This window comes from Ixodes scapularis, unplaced genomic scaffold, assembly GCF_016920785.2.
Source record: "Ixodes scapularis isolate PalLabHiFi unplaced genomic scaffold, ASM1692078v2 PGA_scaffold0__279_contigs__length_252992795, whole genome shotgun sequence".
In the NCBI taxonomy this organism is placed as follows: Eukaryota; Metazoa; Arthropoda; class Arachnida; order Ixodida; family Ixodidae; genus Ixodes; species Ixodes scapularis.
In genome coordinates, this window is record NW_024609835.1 from 127,260,401 (window position 1) to 127,280,255 (window position 19,855).

General features: G+C 43.8%; 1 protein-coding gene across 2 annotated transcripts in view; it reads right to left on the reverse strand.

Moving 5' to 3' along the window:
• LOC8037425 (F-box/LRR-repeat protein 7) overlaps nt 1–19,855 on the reverse strand; it is a 97,580-nt gene that overhangs the window by 26,315 nt on the left and 51,410 nt on the right. For both annotated transcript variants that reach the window (XM_042289769.1, XM_042289768.1), the window contains exons 2-3: nt 19,635–19,707; nt 8,525–8,768 (exon numbers count right to left, since the gene is read on the reverse strand). In XM_042289769.1, the coding sequence (XP_042145703.1) occupies nt 8,525–8,703 (179 nt within the window). In that variant the 5' untranslated portion in view covers nt 8,704–8,768; nt 19,635–19,707. The remainder of the gene's footprint in view (nt 1–8,524; nt 8,769–19,634; nt 19,708–19,855) is intronic.

A 19,855-nucleotide genomic window follows, 5' to 3' on the forward strand; every position in this document is an offset into this window, starting at 1 on the left:
ATAAAAAACCGCATCGCGAAAAAAAACTTTCCCGCGCGAGCGCGCGCCTGTTTATTTTTGATGTTTGATTCTCCCGCCTCTCGCCTCCTCGCTTCTTTTGATTCGTGACGTCATGAATCATGAAATTTAGAAGCTTTGTAGGTGACATCTCTATAACATTTAATAACGGCAATCCTAAAACATGTTTTTTAACGCAATTGCGAACGTACTACGGCCCTTCTTTTTGAAATACCAAAAATCGGGAGTTCGTTGTGGTGTCATCTCCTGGATTTGTATCCTCCCACGGAAAACAGGCGACACCGCTCAAAACCAGTCCGCCGGCGCCACCTCCTTGGCCGGCGTTCGCTCCTTTCCTCCTCGCTTTGGGTCACCATGGCAACAGCAAGGAGTCGTGAAAGAAAGTGGACTCTCAGGACTCCGCGATATTTGACGTCAACGCACCGGCGCGGATCGCGCGGAAACTTCGAATTCGGCATTTGGAAATTGTTTTTTTACTTCACAAGTACTGAATTCCCAAATTTCGAATTTTGAGGGTAATGTCCCGGCATCGTTTTGAATCGTTTCAGATAATAAAAAAAATATGATTTTGATGTGCCAGTGCCCCTTTAAGCTTCATTTACATATCAAAAACATAGTCTACAGGCTTGGTGACGGATGTACATAGAATTCCCAGAATCGCCGTAAACACGAGTCACTATGTGGTCTAGTCAGTGTTGGGTAAAGTACATCTAAAAAGTACTTGAAGTACAAAGTAAATGAGAGGTTATGTACTTCAAGTAAAGTAGTAAGTAACCCTTGTCACAATGTACTTGCAGTAGAGTACTATAACTACAATGTACTTTCAAGGTAAAGTACAGGTACTTTTTAACACAATCTTTCATGATGCACTTCCATTCCCCTAACTGCTTTTGTGTTTTTGTTTTTAACTGGTATGCATTGCCCCAGGGGTAATCGGGGGTGCATCAGTTATTTTCGAAAATGGCAGCAAATATTGGATAAAGTCAAGTGGCCACAGAATATAGTTATTTTAAAAAATGGTGCCAAATGCAAAAGTCTCTTTGAGTTCTTAATTTGGTGCTCCTTGTACTGCCTTGCACCTAAGGGGGTTAAACATACTAGGAGAGAGCATGGCGTCAGCCCTGTAGCTTCCGCGAGCAATCCTCTGGTGGAGTAGCGTCCTCTCCTAATATTTGGGCTGACCGAGCGAGACGTAGTCAGTGTTCAAAAGGCTGTTGGAAAGCCGCCTCCAGTACGAACGGAGCGATGCAGCATCTGCTCGCGTTTCTGGTGAAATTAAAATACTCTTCCCACTATATCTTCAGAGTTGACAAAGCATCATTTTGTGACACAAACTTTAGCAAGACCAAATTTCGGGAATGTACCTGAAAGTCGGGAGTTTTACTTTCCTCAGATAGCACCAGAAAAAAATACTTTAAGTGAAGTACAAGTACATATCCAGAGAATGTACTTTAAGTTAAGTACAAGGTTTCTAAACCTACCTGAAGTGGTACTTTAAGCACAGTGTACATTAAAGGGGCCCTCCGGAGCGTTCTGCGATGGTCTATTTATGGTGGTAACTCAATCTACAGGCCCTAAGGATCCTAAAAACCATAATATTGCGGTCATGCGCGGTGGATTTCCCTACTAAAATTGCTATCAAAGTCCCCGGCACGCCCCCCTTTCTGAGATGACCCCGGAAAACGGGAGGGGCATCTCTTTACGCGTCAGCCAATAGCAAGCGAAGGATTCCGGCGTCACTGCACGTCGCCAGCGCGGCCGACCGCCGACCCGCGGAGGAATCTCTCGAACACGAGCGGACCGTCGTCAAGGAACCCGGACTTTGTGCTCGGCAGTCGTCGTTCGTTGCACCGCACCGTCGCGCTGCTACTGCAATATGCAGTCGCATCCCACAGATGACAAGGAAAAGTTTGACTCGTTGACGTAGAAGGATCGCAAAGCTGGCTTCGGAGTCGGGATCCACGGGAAGAAGGAACATGTGTCCCGCAAACCCACGCCTGCAGACGCCCCGGGAAGCAAACGAGCTGACGCACCGACGCATCACCCCCTAGCAACAAGCTTCTGGGGAGAAAACATAGTTCGCTGGTTTTGGAGCGATAATTGCGGACTATGTTTCCCGCACCACAATCAGTTTACGTTTTTCTCAAACTTAATTTATAACAAGCTTAAAAAGTGTTGCAATAATAATGTTCGCATTCACCGCGAGATGCAGCATTTCCATTGGTCAAGTTTCAGCGATGGGCAGGGAATGGGGGATTGTCTTCCAAGAGAAAATAGTCCCGATATATTTCTTCTGCCATCTGCTGAATAGACGGTTTTGTAATCTAAAACTTTGTATACATAACTTGCACCTACTACGAAATATAACAACATAAACAGACGATCGCAGAAAGCTCCGAAGGGCCCCTTTAAAGGGGTGGTGCAAAAATTTTCAGACTTTGGCCAATTAACTGTGGTACTAAATCTGAGGCACCTATGGAACGAAAAGCAGAGAACGGTATTTTCTTGCGAGCACTAGTTCTTATATAAAAAAAATTAAACACATCGAAGGTCAAAGTGCCTCTCAACTCTCCATGTCGACTTTTGAGTGACGTACTCTGAGGGTTCACGTCGTTTCCCCTTGGATCTTTCTCTTCAGAGACCCCAGCCACTTCCTTCGCAATTGTCGACTTTTAAAAGATTAGCATCGTCGAAGGTCGCGGCGAGCGATCGACACAAAGGACGGTTCGCCACGGGGCTGACGGCGAGTGTAGCAGCGGAGGGGGACAGGTTTTGTTGACTTCTGCGTATCCCCCAGAGACGCTGTCATTTTAGTTCCAGTAACTGCGAAAGGCAGCTGCAGATTGGCAAATAAGTTGTTTTTTGCTTTGCAATTACGCAGCAGAATACCAGCTTTTCGGGGAAACGTGACGCGTTTTTGGTCACTTAGGCTCGCATAAACAATATAAAAAATGTAAATTGCCAATTCTTTCAACATTAAAATCATTTCACTGCCCCTTTAAGAAAAAACATTACCAAGAAAAAAAGAAATTCTCCAAAAAAAGTTGATTTTGAAAAATATCCTATTTACACCTGCCAACATCTATAGAGCGAGCAGCGCGTGGTCGAGGCTGGATGTTTGAAAGACACACCCTGGAGCTCTTCGCCAAACACAAAGTTGGAGCCAAAGGTTTGAGCCCCTCAAACCTTTGGCTCCAATTGGACTTCGGTGACTTTGTGCTTGATGAAACTAGGAACCCCGCTGTTCTAACTTTGCGAGTGATTATAGAGCAGCGATCTCAAACTCATTTAAGTGTGAGGACCAGATAGCCCAACCAAGAAAGGTCGAGGGCCAATGTTAGCCGGGAGGGGGGGGGAGAGATATGCTATCTGGTGCACTCTGCCTTTCAAAAACTTGCGGCTTCGCCCATCTTTAGCTTTAAAGGGGCACTGACACATCAAAATCATTTTTTTTTTTATTATTCGAAACGATTGAAAATGATGCGAGGACATTACCCTCAAAATTCAAAACTTGGGAATTCAGTATTTATGAAGTAAAAAAACAATTTCCAAATGCCGAATTCGAAGTTCCTGTGCAATCTGCACAGGCGCATTGACGTCAAATATTGCGGAGTCCTGAGAGTCCACTTTCTTTCACAACTCCGTGCTGTTGCCATTGCAACCCAAAGCGAGGAAGAAAGGAGCGAGCGCTGGCGAACCGATTTTGAGCGGTGTCGCCCGTTTTCCATGGGAGGATATAAATCCAGGAGGCGGCACCACAACGGACTCCGATTTTTGGTATTTCAAAAATAAGAGCCGTAGTGCGTTCGCAATTGCGTTAAAAAACACGTTTTACGATTGCGTTATTTAATGTTATAAAAATGTCACCTACAAACCTTCTAAATTTCATGATTCTTGACGTCACAAATCAAAAGAAGCGAGGAGGTGAAAAGCAGGAGAGGAGAATGCCAAAAATAAAAAGGCACGCGCGCGCGCGTAAGAAAGTTTTTTTTTTTTGCGATGCATTTCTTTTTTTGCGTGTCTATGACTACAACGTGCATCGTTTCAGACAATAAAAAAAAATATGACCCTTGGGGTGTCAGTGCCTTTTTAATTTGTTTACAGGACTATACCTTTGGCTTTCACATGATGTGAAAAGAATTAAACTGGCACCACCCAACCATGAAGCCGGCATTTTTTGTAGAACAAGAGAGAAAGCAAGCTGTCCATTCCCATTGCTCAATTCACGCAAAAATTAAACAAGCTTAGCATGTGCTTTGAGTTTTTGCTTCCCTGACGATATTTGCAGCAGCTGTCTGGGAAAATACTTGTATTTTAATGGTGATATTTTCTGAATGCGAAAATCCTGAGGTCATAGCTTTATCAAATACTTTATTATGAGGAATACATCCAATTCCCTGTAAGTACAATGGCCTCGGCACGGAAAGGTTTAGTGCAGTTTGAATGACTGGACGACTAGCAACCTTGGGTTTTTCCGCATTGAATTGGGAGTGGTGGGAGGCACCACCGATTCTTAAGGAAGTTGCGATTATCAGGCATTCGTGCCGGTAGGCAAAAGGCGCACCGCAGGCAGTTTGATTGATACAAGTGTTTGCTCCATATGTGCCATAGCTTGTTCCCTAAACATTTTTAGAGCAGAAAGATGTTTTTGTTCTGGCGCGGTGAGACGTATTCCCTAGTAAAGTATTTGGCTTTATCTTTGACAGCCGTTTTTAGCTGAAAGTGTTTGTGCAGCAGAGGTGCACCCTTAAAGAGTAACTGCAAAGAAAAAAAAGTGTTTTTTTAAACAGCCTAATTGGAACAAGCATGTCACAAAACAAATTTTCCACGAAGAAAACAAATTTTTTCTAGCAATATTTACGCCACAGGACGTAATTTAGTCGGAGTCACAATTTCTCCACATTTGAATTTCCCGCTCATTCGACGCACGCAGTGTGGCTGTTATACGTCATCCCGTGACGTATAGCAGCCACTACGTGACGTATAATACCAACTTTGTGGTGCACAATTTAAAACGGACGAAATAGCCGCAAACTAAAATCAGTCTCGCGCAATAAATATTGCTGTAAAAAATTTTGTTTTTGGCAAAAAGATTGTTTTGTGACATGCTTGTCCCAATTAGTCTGTTTAAAAATACACTTTTTTTTTCCTTTGCAGTTACTTTTTAAAGGGACCGTGAAGGCAGTTTCGAAGTTTTATTCGACGATTAAAATGGATGTCAGGCACGTCTCAGATACTGTTGACCAAGTTCTAGCCCGAACAGAAGTTTGGGTGCCGCACCAATCGAGCAAAGAGGCGCGGTAATAATAGCGCCGGGAACGATGCCCGAGACCCCACCGAGGCAGCGGCAGAAAGGTGAACTAAAGTGTGCCGTCGAAGCGTGACGTCAACGGGCTCCTCGTCTGGCGATTGGTTCAAACGATAGACGCGCTCTTTGTTTCAATTTCGGTGGTGAGATGTGATGAAAAATTTTTATTTGAACGTTGGATAATCTTTTGAAGTTGTATTTAAGAATTAAAAGGTTTCATACCGTGTATAAAAGCATAATCTGAAGCGATCCCTCCGTTTGTCACTGGTTGAACGGATCCCGCACTGCTACCTCGGGCGCGTAACAAGCATCGAGCAACCATGGACAAAAAAAAATAAAAAGGTATGAGCGCCGGGGGCGGCGGACTTTTGGTTTTGGTTTCGTGCGTCGTCTCGTGTTCGCTTTGCGAACTGGTGTCTCACCAATCGTGCCGCGTTTATGTGCAGTACTAGGTTGCGCGAAAGGTCGGCTAAAGACGTGCGGTCGATCGGGCGACGTCAGTTTACATAAACTGCCGACCGATGCAGCAATGCGCAACATTTGGTTGCGCGCCGTCGTCTTGCGTAGAGCTGTGGACAGCGGTGTCAAGATTTGTTCGTTGCATTTCCGACCAGAAGACTTTGAGCAGCACCTTCACGTCAGCCGGAGTCTGGGTAAAAGTGGGGCGGGGAGTCGCTCTGAGGCGGCGACCGAGGAGTTGGTGGTAGGTCTGGGGTGCCCTCGTAAAGCGCCAATCCAGAGTTCTGCGTCCTTAGCAGCATCTCCCGTTCAGCCGGCGTGAGGTCGCTGAATGGAAGCTCAAACTCGTTTGCGAGCGTGGCGTTGTCGTCCATTTCTTCCAGGTTTTCTTCACAGACCGCCGTGCACTAGAGCGAACCACGGGAACCACACTGAGTGTGCACTAAATCCTACCGATGCCGACAGTGCTCCCTGACGTCACTTCTCTTTCCAGAGGCGAAAAAGGAAAGAAATCTTAAAGTTTGTTTCGGTTTCGCAAATTTATTTGCAGGTACAAAAATAAGAGTCACAACGTTCTAGAAAAAATTGTGTGGCATGCCAGGACCCCAATGCTTCCGAAAACACCTTTTTTAAAAAAAATTATATTGCCTTCATGGTCTCTTTAAGAAAACAGCTTGCAGTTGCAGCCTCGTCTCACCTAAGCATGGACTATCGTTAGCCACGCTTGCTAAAAGTGCGAGCTAGTTGCTTTGGGTGAAGCCCCGGCAGCTGCACGAGCGCTCGTCGAGCGAGTACTCCAGTTAAGGCAGTCAAGGCTCGCCTCTCGTGCTTGCACAGCCTTTGCAGTTAGTCCACGCTAAGAAGAGACGAATATATTAGCGGAATAGACTTTTTTTTACCCAAGCATCAAAAAGAATGTTGTGAACATAAGTACACGTGCTGCACGCGTTCGCCTTATCCATATTAAATATTCAAAGTAAACAACCATATTAAGACGTTGATGGACGCGTGTGCAAAGTGCAATTTGTATTGGAATTTTACTTTAGAAGAGTTACTGCTGCAGAAGGCAGTACATGAAGTGTATGCACTGCCTGTACTACGTCAGAGCCAATCAGAGCTCGGTGTTCTTACGTCACTGCAACCCCTGCAAAAGGAGCAAACTTGTGCTTTGCGTTGTCATACAGGGGTCAATCCATGTCAAACGTCCCAGGTGTTGCGCACGACCATCTTCGATTTCTAAAAGAAAAGTCATGGCCTTCTGCCGCATTGTCCATAGCCATGCCCTAAAATATTTTTGACAAAAAAATTTTTTTGATGGCGTGAGCACGGTCTTAACTTTTAAAAATAGTGTGAAACTAGGTATCACTATAATTTATAAAAAAAAAACTATTTTATGAAACACCCAACAATATTTTTTTCTTAAATCTGCACGGCTTTTGACTTGCAATGTGGTTGGGCTTGTGCAGTTTTTATTAATTTAAATGTCTCTTAAGATACAACTTTTTTTTAACATTAACATTTTTGTTATTTTATTACAAAATATCTAACAGCTTTAGGGACTTAATAGAACTTTTTACAGGCTGCCCTGCAGGTATATAATCTATAAAAAAATGTTTAAACCGCTCAATTAAATATCTCGCAGTAAAAAAAAATCCTGAAGTTGCCAAAAAGTTTGTTTTGACGCATAAACAGCCGTTTATTTCACCCTGAGGTGGTCTAAGTAAAAATACAAAATCTGGTGGGTTTGAAAGAACAATCGATTGTACAAGGTTCTATTAAATCCCCAGAGCAATTCAACATTTTTAATAAAGTAACAAAAATGTCAAAAGTTTCAAACAAAGTTGTGTTTTTAAAAAACATTTGAATTAAACAAAACTACACAAGCTCAACCACATTGCAAGTCGAAAGCTGTGCAGATTTAAGAAAAAAATATTGTTGGGTGTTTCATAAAAAAAGCTGATTTTTCATAAATTTTAGATTGATGCATAGTTTCACACTATTTTTAAAAATTAAAACCGCGCTCACGCCATCAAAAATTTTTTTCGTCAAAAATATTTTAGGGCATGGCTACGGACAATGCGGCAAAAGGCCATGAATTTTTTTTTAGAAATCGAGGGTGGCCGAGTGCAACGTCTGGGACGTTTGGCATGGAATGACCCACAGGTGGTTTTAACATGACAAATAGCTGGGAAGCAAAATTAAAATAAAACACAAAGCAAATGAAAACAGAATAGAATAAACTATAGGAACACATTATTAGAGCATAGCTAAGCTTTGAACGGAAATGAATCAGCGACATGAGATCAATATGGGAGATGCCATTTCAAGCATGTTGAATAAACCCGAGACTGGGGCAGAAATGAACGTACAAGTCGAAGGAACAGAAAAGGACAGGACAACGTCGTCCTGTCCTTTTCTGTTCCTTCAACTTGTATGTTCATTTCTGCCCCAGTCACAGGTTTATTCAACACGGTTAACGTTCACCAGCTCCGCCTGCACCCTTACTATATTATCCCATTTCAAGCGCTTGAGACATGGGAACAAGCCGGGCTCGAAGCCGGTTGGTTGCCTCCGGGCCGCTTCCCAGTGAGGCGCAGGCCGCGTGTTTGAAACCCTTGTTATAGAGGTCTTAAATTCACCTTCTGCTCCCTACGAACAAGCTCAGACTCCCATCTAATGCGTCGTTCCGAGGCATGGCAACGTCGGACTTCCGCCGCTCCTCGTCATGCTCCCTCTCACCTGCGGGGGTTCCTCTGCTGGGGCTGGGCCGTGGGGGAGGCGTCCCCCCAGGATGGCGTCCCCAGGAGGGTGTGGTAGCCCAGGTCCCCTCCCGGGGACATGCTGCGGAGGGCCTTGTCCCCTGGCAGCCGCACGCCGCCCGAGTGGCCCGCCACCGAGTCCCCGCATCGGGGCTCCATGGGGTCGCCTCAGCTGGCTGGGCAACGGCCCCAGCCCCCGCCACGGGCCCCCTCTGTCCGCCCACCTGCGACCAGGGGCACGGCCTCTGCAATCTGAGTCTGCCAAGGGAGTCTGTACAGGGCTCGACTTTAAGATGTGGATACAATGTGCATAGTACCGTAGTGGCACGACTGTAGGTTGACCCATTTACAACGTCACAAACCAGGAGCTATCACGGCGCTCAGGTGTTCCCAAAAAGTTTTGATGCGCTAAATGCTAGAATGAGAGCACACGACGAAGTTTTTGGGTGTCATAGTTTCTTGGGCCTGTGCGACTGCAGCCATCCTTGCGCTCCCCAGTCTGTTACGTCATTGAGAGATCCTGCCTCCCTAGACGTTGAATCCAAAACCACCGAGAAAAAAGAATGTGAAAATAAGGGAGTGGAATGCGCATACCAAAAGTGCCGCTGCTGCAAACATTCAGTCTTGGGCAGTACCTAGTTACTAGTTATGCGTTACCGATAACTAGTTAATTTTTTCAACAAGCTATAACTGTAACTCGTTACTGCTTAGTGAAAAGAACTTGTAACTGTAACAGAGTTACTGTTTTCCAAAAGTAACTGTAAAAAGCAACGTTGTTACAGTTACTTCTGAGATTTATCTGCAAAAATATTGCAAACACGACCACCAAATCATCTCGCAACTCGAGAGAGTCCCAAGTCCTGGTACGAGAAGGGCACAGCAAAAACTGCTGCAGAAAACGTCTAAAGCAGGAGGAGAAAAAAAAAAATATATATATATATATATAAAGAAACTAAATTTTGGGTGACCCTGCTTGGCCAAGCTGGTCCTGCTAACTGGGAGGATGGGAACGTTTGTGTCCGTACATGTCGTGTATGGTACATCGGCATTTCTAAAGCATTTTACTTTTCTTCGTCCAACGGAGGCAGCGAGTGCTTTTTGGAGAGGAGAGTTTTTGGTGATTGTTGCCCCCAACGCCCGCAGGCTTATGGCACAACCGATTTTCCGAACCTCGTCTTCTTGCCGGCAAGCATTCGTTGCCTTCACCTCTAATTGAAATAGTTCAACTCTCAGATGCACTCTTGCAGGGTCTCGACTTCAGGCGCATTTGAGCTCCCTTCCTTTTTTAGCGCGCAGCTCTTAGGTGCCCATTTCCGCGTTTCGTGGTGTCGGCGTAACCGCCCACTAAATTTAGCGGGAAACCGATTTAGTGTTGAGGTCACGGAATGTCAATTTTCCCGCTAAATCTAGCAGAAAAAAGTGAAAGCCGTTTACAGCTCCCTGTAACGCCGAATTTGAGCGCAGCTCTTGAGGAGGAGGAGGGAAGGGTACTGGGGAGGTGGGTCACGTGACCTTGGGGGGTCACGTGACGATGCCGATGACGTCATCAGTGACGTCGCTGATGACGTCATCAGTGATGATGACGATGACGATGTGGTGGCCGGTGACGTCATAAGTGACGTCACTGATGACGTCATCAGCGATGATGACAATGAAGATGTGGATGCCGGTGACGTCATCAGTGACGTCACTGATGACGTCATCGGGGGGTCACGTGACCTCAGGGGGAGGGGGTCACGTGACCTCCGGGAGAGGTTCACGTGACCCTGAGGGAGGTCACGTGACCTCGGAGTGGTCCCGTCACCTGGGGGGGTAACGTGACTTGGGGTGTCACATGATCTTGGGGGTCACGTGACCGTGCGGTGACCTTGGGGGGTCGCGTGACCTTGGAATGACCTTGGTTATGCCGACGACGACGGCGACGCCGCTCAAGCCGGGAACGGGCCCCTAAGAGCTGCACTCTAAAACTGAATTTGTTCATGGGTGACGTGACACGAAGTCATGTGATGTCATTTTCTCCGCTATATTTAGCGGGGAAACTTAACCCACTAAAAATAGAGAGGAAATAGACGTCATATGACGTCAATGCCAATTGAGTTTCCCCGCTAAATTTAGCGGGGAAAATGACGTCACATGACTTCATGTCCAGTCACCCGAGAAAATTCAACGGGAGGAGGAGAGGAGGAGGAAAGGAGGAGGATGAAAGAGGAAAAGACGGGAGCAGGAGAATACGAGGAGGAGGGTGCAGAGGAGGAGGAGGGGCACACAATCCCCTCCTCAAGAGCTGCACTCTAGTTTCGCATTACAAAGATTTGTAAACGTCTTTCATTTTTTTTCTACATTATCGGCGAGCTTCACAGAGACTGCCCGAGATTTTAAGAAATTTAGTTGAATAAGATGAGAGAAGGTCACGTTGCAAGGCGTCAATTACGACCGCTGCCGTCTCGCAGGTTGGGGACTCTGGCCTGGCCTGCTCTCAAAGTTTGCAAGGGAAGCTTCGTGTTTCATGAAAGATTGTGCGCATGCAGCAGAAAACAATTCGATCGACGAGTGGATTGGCATGGCATAAGAAAACTTCTACAAAGTTGATTGCAAGGTATGACTTATATTAATGTGAAAGCATTAACTGTCCCATGGAGCACCGCCGGCATTGTCTGTGACCGCGGAGAACAGATCCCGAATAAACAACAGTTAAAATGACTACATGGAGTGCAGCCAGCGTTGTATGTGACTGTAGAGAATGCGTCCCGAATAAACGGCAGTTAAAATGTCTGCGACACATCATAGTCCTGAGGAACGCCACGCTACAGAGGAGCTCTCTTCCTGGTGCTGTGGCCCATGCGCCAATCAAGGGGAGCCCGCTCCGCCGGGGTGCGGGTGTAGGAATGTTTTCGCATTCCTACACATAAGCAGTCTTAAGTGTCCTCCTGTAATTTTTATTGACTTTACATTTGCACGATTTTTATTGCTTCCGTCCGATTTTGCCTCATCAAAAAAAGTCTGAAATTAGGAATGATTGATTGTAAACTGGCACCATGATTGGGTACACACGAGATCTGGACGTGTGCTGTTGTTGTGTTTGTGTATACCGTATGATGGTCGCGCTTTATTTTAAAGTTCTCCATGGACCAGGTATCTGCTATGTCAAAATTTTGAAAAACTAAAGTTGCCTGTAATTTTGTTAAAGAAGAGAGACTAAATCCTTTATCATACATTGGATTCACTCGAATACTGCCTTAAATTATGATCTTGTTCGAGGAGCTATTCATGGTAAAAATTTAAATAGGAAGAACCAAACATGTTAATACTGTTTATTAAGAAAATCTTAGTTTCTCAAAATAATCAGATTCACTATACCGCGAACAACACAATGTCATATAAGAAATCTATGCTAATTTAAAGGGATATTAAGGAAGATTCCTTTTGAATGTTTTCTACCGTAGTATCCCGTGAGATAGCCCACCTAAAATCGAAAGCTAATCAGGTGCAGATAAGGAGTGGACCAACCTTCGGTGCGCGATAAAAAAGGTTGAAAAAATGCTCGTTTTAAATTTTGTGACCAGCGAATCTTGTGATTGCAGGGAGTGGCAATGAACCAAAGACGATTGTCCTTCCCAGCAAGCAATGTTTGCTTATCTCCTTCCATGGCTAAGTAACATCATTTCTGCAATTGTCAACATTGGGCAGGGCCCTGCAATTGCTAGAAGTGGGCTATCTTCTATGTTTTTGCAGAAATAGAAAACCAGGCCAAAAATAGGGGTGGGTTAGCTCTCGATGGTGGGACATCTCTTGGGATATTACGACGGTGATTTCATTGTAAAGTAATGATGAAATAACGGCCTTAGTGAAATAACTGTAACAACTTATACCTCTGTCAGACAGGCACCTAAGAGGACCTTTACGCCAAAGGCCTTTAGGATTTTCAAATGACCTTTAGGTTTTGCCGTGCCAGACAGCATAAGTAAATGAGATTTAGAGTATGTTTGCAGCGACTGAAGTCTCATAACTCGTTCAAACGCATAAATCATGTTCACGCCAAAAAAATAATATTTTGGTGATCTAAATAAGTTTATAAGTTTTTCTTGAGCAAACAAAATATTAAAAAGGACAAAATGATGAGTTTAGTCGAGTGATTACAACAAAAAACCTCTTTAAGCCCAAGCAAAGTAGTTTTTTTTGGCGATTAGCGGCAACCCTGAGCGTCCCCCGCTCACGCAGTTCTAGTCCTAACGCTGCTCGGAGCTCCCGCTCCTTCCCGTGGTTCTGCGTTGCTTTTGCCCTGTTCGGTTCGGCATCATGCTCGCACTTGAGTTTCATCACATGCGTCGAAGTTCCTCCAGCCGATCCTCCAAAAGTTGTATCATCACCCAGGTCGCCTGAACGCTCCAATGGAAGTGCGGCGATCCATTCCTAGTTGTGGATGCTCCTCCGTTTTTGACATATCGCACGACACGAGAGTGAGATACAAAAATATATATGAACAAAAAACAGTTAGCAATCCACTATTAAAGGACGATAAAATATAAAGTAGAGAAATAAAAGCTAGATAACTATGGTAGTAAGGAAACTCAAGAGTTGGAAAAGTGCCAAAGCAGACGATGCGAGCAAGCCAGCAGCGGGACGACAAGGCCCACTAGATAGCTGGGGCCGTGAGTACAGAAAACTATTAGTAGAGCGAGGTCTTTACAGAATATATGTGAAACACTCTTTTTTAATAGTAGACATACAAAAACATTGATTTTAGATATCAGTACATTTTATTTCAGTTCTCTTCTCTAGTGTAGACCACTGCTGACGAGAGTATGCCTTTAGCAGCCGTAAAGGGGTTGCGGGAACTCAGGTTCACGAAAATGACCTTTACGCTAAATGCCATTTGAGTTGCCGTGTGGCACTGCTTAAATGACATTTACACCAAAGGTTCTTTGGCGTAAAGGTCCTTTTAGGTGCCCGTCTGACAGGGGTATTACTCTTTCAATTTTGTAACTGTAACTGTAACAGGGTTACCAGACTTTTTTAACCTGAGTATCTTTAAGTGTAACGCTTGTTGCATTTTAGCAGTAACGTCCCCTTGAACGCAAACATTGTTTCTGAGTTTGTAAAGTGTCCAGATATGTGGCTAACAGACTTCCCGTGTAATTGGTGTATCCACTATGTCGTTTACTAACACCAAGTGTTGGTTAGTTTCTTCATCGCCTAAAATAATGTGACAGTCTGGGGTGTTGGGTGATGTTTACCAGTGTTCAAGGTACAGTTTGAGTGTTCCGTGTTTATTACTGCTTACTTTTTCTTTTGCTGCTCACTTCTATTATTGTCATTTTGAAATATAAAAAAAAACATACAAAAGTTGTTAAAGTGACTTGGCATATTGCGTTCCATGATTAGTAATGCCATATTGTCACGAATGACAATTGATGAGGCGATGATAACTGAAGAAACTAAACATTTAATGGGGCGTACTTGTGCCCAAAAGAAACAAAACAAAAAGGGGACAGAAAAAAACAGCAGAGCGTCGCACTTGTCGATGTCGGCGAAACCACAGGATCGAGCGCTGGGGCGAGACTGACTCCGGCTCGCCATGCCCCTTTTGTACACACGTGGACTTTTGGAACAATCGGCCTAGAAGATTCAGCGTGTAGAACATTCTAACTTAGAGCAAGCAATCTCGAAATTAGCAGAAATCTAAATTGAAACAAAAAAAAAAAAAAACGCGGCGCTCCTAGGAATTTAACTTTGGGCTACCGCACAAGAGTCAAGTGCGGCAACCACTCGGCCACGCACGCGCTCGCTCACCGACGCGTGTGGCAATATGTATCATTTCGAGTAACGAAAAAGCAACCCAAAAGTTTGATGTTTGCACTCTTTCAAAGTGGGTTTTGTCAATCTGGCCCAGATAGTACTACAAATCTCTTTGATGCTCAACTATAGACATAAATTGGTTTATAACTAAACACTTGATGTGAGCTGCAGGCTCTCACCTAAAGATGATCTTTTCCTTTAAAAGAGTAACCGAGCAACCTCCATGTGCTAAATAGGCATGTGAAATAGAAATTTGACCAAACCACACTCTAAGCTAGAAAATAAGGGTTTGTTTCTGTTAATTCTTCCAGTTAAATGGAAGTTAACTGGAAGTTAAGTTCCAGTTAATATTTTTGCCTGATGCTATTATTGAAAGGTTAAAAAACTGGTTCTACCCTTGCATACTCAATAGAGCACAAGTGTCAAGACTGTCCTGTCTTCAAACAGGAAAGTAATGGCTACAGGGGTGCAGCTACCCAAACCCCCGTCCCGTTTTTCTCTTCCTCAGATTATGCAGGTCAGTTCGAAAGCACCGTGTTCAGCGCCAATGGAACTACTTATACAACTGACAGAGCGCATAAAAAGGTTGAATTCAAACTCTGACAACAACATGTTTTGTTAACTTCCGAGACGAGGAAAGGCTCATATCGGTACTTAAACTATTGAAGACTACATACCACAAAATTTTATTTAAAACTGGAAATATGAATTAAATTGAATAAAACATTCATTTGGCCTCGAGTTGCTGTTTGTTGCTCTCACTATTAATCACGGGCTATCTGATGCGTCCATACAAAGGTTCTCCACTGTGTTGTACTGTTGGAATGGTAATGGAGGGCATGAGCGATACTCGTGATTAGTAGGGAATAACTGGCCATTCTGCTCCATTTCTGTTACTACGAAAACAATGCAGTTCTAGTGTCATTCAAAAAGACCAAAGATAAAATATTGCAATCTAATTCCATCTAAATGTTTATTAAGGGGTACACTACCCAGAAAAAACAATTTCTGCAAAAAAAGGTGATTTTGAAAAAATGCCATATTTACATCCACCAACATCTAGAGAGTATTCCAAGAAAGTTTCATTAGTTTACACTGCAGAGTTAAGTTTTTACAAAATATTTTCGGTTCACCGACGCTAAAGAAAAGGTAGGGGTTGGAGCACTTTAAACAGATTTTTCTCCATTACACTTTCTGGCATAAATTTCACATTAGGAAAACTATTGTTTTCCTATTACACAATAGAGAATTATTCTTAGATGGATTTCTGGGATAGAATTTCGCGAGGAACATGCCTGGCTGGTTAGCTTTTCTACTTTAACTTTATTGCCAAAAAAAAACTACATTTGTAAAGCAGTGCACACATGAAAAAAAGTAATATTCTTACCGAGTTATACTTATGAAAAACAATGCAATATGGCAAAATAACTAGCTGGGTATGTGCTATAGGTATTCCTATGACAATATTACAAAGAAAAATCACAAATTTCTATTTTATTTTAAAACAATAGATTTTCTTAAAAAGCCTCTAAAACGCAAAAAAAAAAAAATTTCATGCTAGGCGTTGAAATGGCATGTCAGGACATTACAAAAAAATTGTTTCACTATAGAGGTGCGTAGTTTTTTTTTTTATAAAAATAGAAATACGAGGCCCAATTCAAAGTTCCCACCAGTGCACTGTGACGCAACAGTGTACCGCAAGGTGTCGGGGCGGTCAGAAGGGAGGCATCGGCGGAAGTCACGTGAGTTGTATCCCTCCTCGTGCTTACCGCGAACGCGTGTAACATTTTTTTTTTTATTTTTGTTGTTCTCCGCACCTCCACGAGCGATCCAAGCAGACAAGGTTTCCTTTATCTGCTTTTCATCGCTTAATGTCGCTGTAAACGTAGAAGAGGAGTCAGTGAATTGATGTGATCAACTACAATGCCTAGAAGGTGCTGTGTGAGGGACTGTCCCGGTATTTCAGCAACTGAAGAAGAGATCACACTGCATGCATTTCCGAGGGGCGGCAGGCATCTTCAGCCTGAAGAGTATACAATGATTCGACGACCTCGGTGTCCGAACCTTCAGCAATGCAATTGGGCGTGTCGTACGCAAGCAATCCTAATTTCTGCGAGCGTTCTAAAATTTTTTTTTTTTTCAAGACTTGATAGCTTTTTTTGCGCCCAGTATAGCTCTGTATCATCGGACCGATCGCATGCACTCGTACACTGGCTTGTACTCGCAACGCTTTCATCAGTGACCTTACTGACTCTTCATCCTCAACTTTTACAGCACGCAAACTAATGAACGGTGCAGCGATAAAGAGCTAGTGGAACTGAAACTTCATTTTCTACAATCGCTCGTACAAAGAGCAGAAAAAAAAAAGTCTTAGGCACGGTCGCGGAGAGCACGAGGAGTGAAACTCATGTGACTTCCTGCGAACCCACTTTTAGTGACGTAGGTCGAAGCCTCCCTTCTGACTGCCCCGACACCTTGCGGTACACTGCAGTGTTGCGGAATGGGCACCCCCATTCCATTCCAATTCCATTCCGGGGAATTAGAGTTTTCGATGATTCCATTCCTTTCCACTCCTAGGAATGGGGACACTGTGCCCATTCCCTCTCCTGGAATGGCTGAGTCGCTCCATTCCATTCCTCCAATTCCTAAACGTTAAAAGTGTCACTTGACAGCTGCTATACGTTGCAGGGTTGGGCAGAAATGTTCAGAAATGTATTTGGAAATACAAATACTGGGATAGATGAAAATAGTAACTAAAATAATGATACTCAAGTCTCAAATATATCTATAAAAATATATCGTGATACGTATCGGAAATACATTTTAAAAAGAGGCAAAAAGTCTTTTGAAATACAAATACAAGAATACATTTTAGGGAGGGCAGAAATATAAATACTGATAATACATTTTTCAAATTTCTTTGAAACGCCAACTGGAAGTTTTTTTTTTTTTCTTTTTTTTTCTTTTTGGTCTTGAAATTACTTTTCCGCAGGCTTGGCACTTCGCCTTGAAGGTAGTGGTTCCGGACGAAGAGTCCTCAATGGATTTAAAAAACGTTCCATCAAGGATTGACCGCGGTCCCTTCCCTAGTATCCTGTCTGACTGACCAGTGATGAGAAAAGACTTCGACCTCTAAAATAAACTCCATCAAAACATCACCACTTCCCTGTCCAATAAGGGCGCCCCTGTCAGCACTGATCACATGACGTCACGGTGGGATGAACTAGTATTCTTGAATGTGTAGGTGTTGCCTTGAACATGAAACTTTACCCACGCTGCTGTATGAAAGGACAATACATACTTTCGTTGTAGCTGACTTCGTTGAAGACCATGCAGGCAGTTGCATTTGGAATTTTCGAGAAAAGTGGACCACCTGAAGCATCCTGAACCACATGTATTATCTTCTGTTACGGTTGAGAAATCGATACGGTGGCATCCCTGTTGTGACGGTCCTTCCTTTCAACTCTCCGCCTCCAACGCATGAATGGCAGTCTTCAAGTTTCGCCTAGCATCATTCAAACAAACGTCTCGTGAATTGCGATCTGAGATTGCCCCGGCACAGGTGCGAGCTCTTCGAGAAACAGCGCGTTCGATACGACTCGAAAGTGTACGAAGTCTGGGTCCGCACAGCGAAGTCTGGGTCCGCACAGCGAGGCCACGTCTGGCCTCCTTCCTGGGTATCGGATCACCAGAGCAGCAGGTCACATTCACGTCGGCTAATGACGTACCAGCCGTGCAATATTACAGGCGCAGACGCATTCGGATATGTGTTGATCTTCACTGGTGAAAGGTGCCACCCCCCCCCCCCTCCCCTCGCCCCTCTGTTCTTTGCTTTGACGCTTGTTTTTTGTTTTGCTTTTTTTCTTTTGCGTATAAGTAGGCTAGGGCCTTACGCGGGTTCGCAGTTTCCCGCTCATTTTATTTCTGAACAACCGACTCCCTGACTGGCTCGGTATAGCTGAACGTAAAAAATAAATAAATAAATATATAAAATATAAAGAACCTGGCCCATTCCATTCCCATTCCATTCCGGGCAAAAGGCATCTAATTCCATTCCCATTCCATTCCCCTGAACGTTGCCGCCATTCCATTCCCAGTCCATTCCGGGGTCGCGAAAATGCGGAATGATTCCGGAATCATTCCAACTCCGGAGTGGCAACTCCGCAACACTGTTACGTCACAGTGCACTGGCGGGAACTTTGAATTCGGCCTCCTATTTCTATTTTTATTAAAAAAACTATGCAACTCTTTAGTGAAACATTTTTTTTTGCAATGTCCTGACATGCCATTTCAACGCCTAGCATAAAAAAAAAAATGTTTTTTTTGGCGTGTCAGAGGCCCTTTAAGCCAACACACTGACTTCCATATTGTAACATTGGTAACAAGTTTCATATGGTCTTGCCACTCATATAGACTTCCATTGCAAATTTGATTGAAATCAAGCAAGCGGTACAGAAGTTGACTTTCCGGGTAGTGTCCCCCCTAAAAGGGGCCAGTAAAGCTTGACACATAGCAAGTTGCTGAAACATGCAGACTATAGCTGGTGAAGCACAGCGCAATCAACAGCACAGTCAGTAGTGACGTGTTGGTGCAGACAACGCTGGGCTATATGTCAGAGACATTGCTACTCGTCGCTTGTTTTTTTTTTTACTTTTTTAGGCAAAGCCTTCAGGTGGTACCAGCAGTGTGCTTCTATCTGTGTGTTTGATATGTAGAAGATCATGTGATTTTTTGTACCATGTGCAAGCCATGCCTCTGACAATCTGAAACCAATGTTGCCTGTTGGAGCCCAAGTTTTTGGTACTAATAGTGTCTCAAGCAGATTTATAAAAAAAAATAAAGATTTGTACATCATGAAACAAATGATGTAGGATAAGTCATAATAGTTACTAAGGTAAAATCACCTATTATATTATTTCAAAATATTTGGAATTGAGTGGAGGGGCCTTTCAAAGAGCCACACATATTCCAGGGGTTTGCCACCCTTGGCACACGCTGTAAAATACTGAGCAAAAGCATACACCCCTAAAGATTGGGAAGTCAAAATTGGAAACCTATACTCGCAAGCGCTAAATGAACACACAATTTATATAGCCTGGCCAACTCTGGAGTATAAAAAAAATAAAGGCTATGGATCCAAGCATCTAACTGCCTTTGATAAACCCAAACCTACACTCTGAATACCAGTGACCTGTACTTGCCTGATTGCCCGGATATCTTAGTACACGTCAAGACGATGAAGGCAGTAAACTATAAAGTTTAGTTGTAGAAAGCAACAAGCCTAGAGATCTTACCTGAATTGGACAGCGGCCAGGGCACAGCCTTTGTAGTGGCCGTTTCATTGTATCCACTTTTAGACACGTCCATCTGAAACAAGGTAATCACAAAATTAATCATGTGTACCACAAAGTAAAGAATACAGCAGTTTCACGAGTTTTATGCATTGCAAACTTGGTGCATGTGAAGGAGAAAAAAAGATACCCTTGGCAAGGGAAGTTGATATAACTAAAGTTAA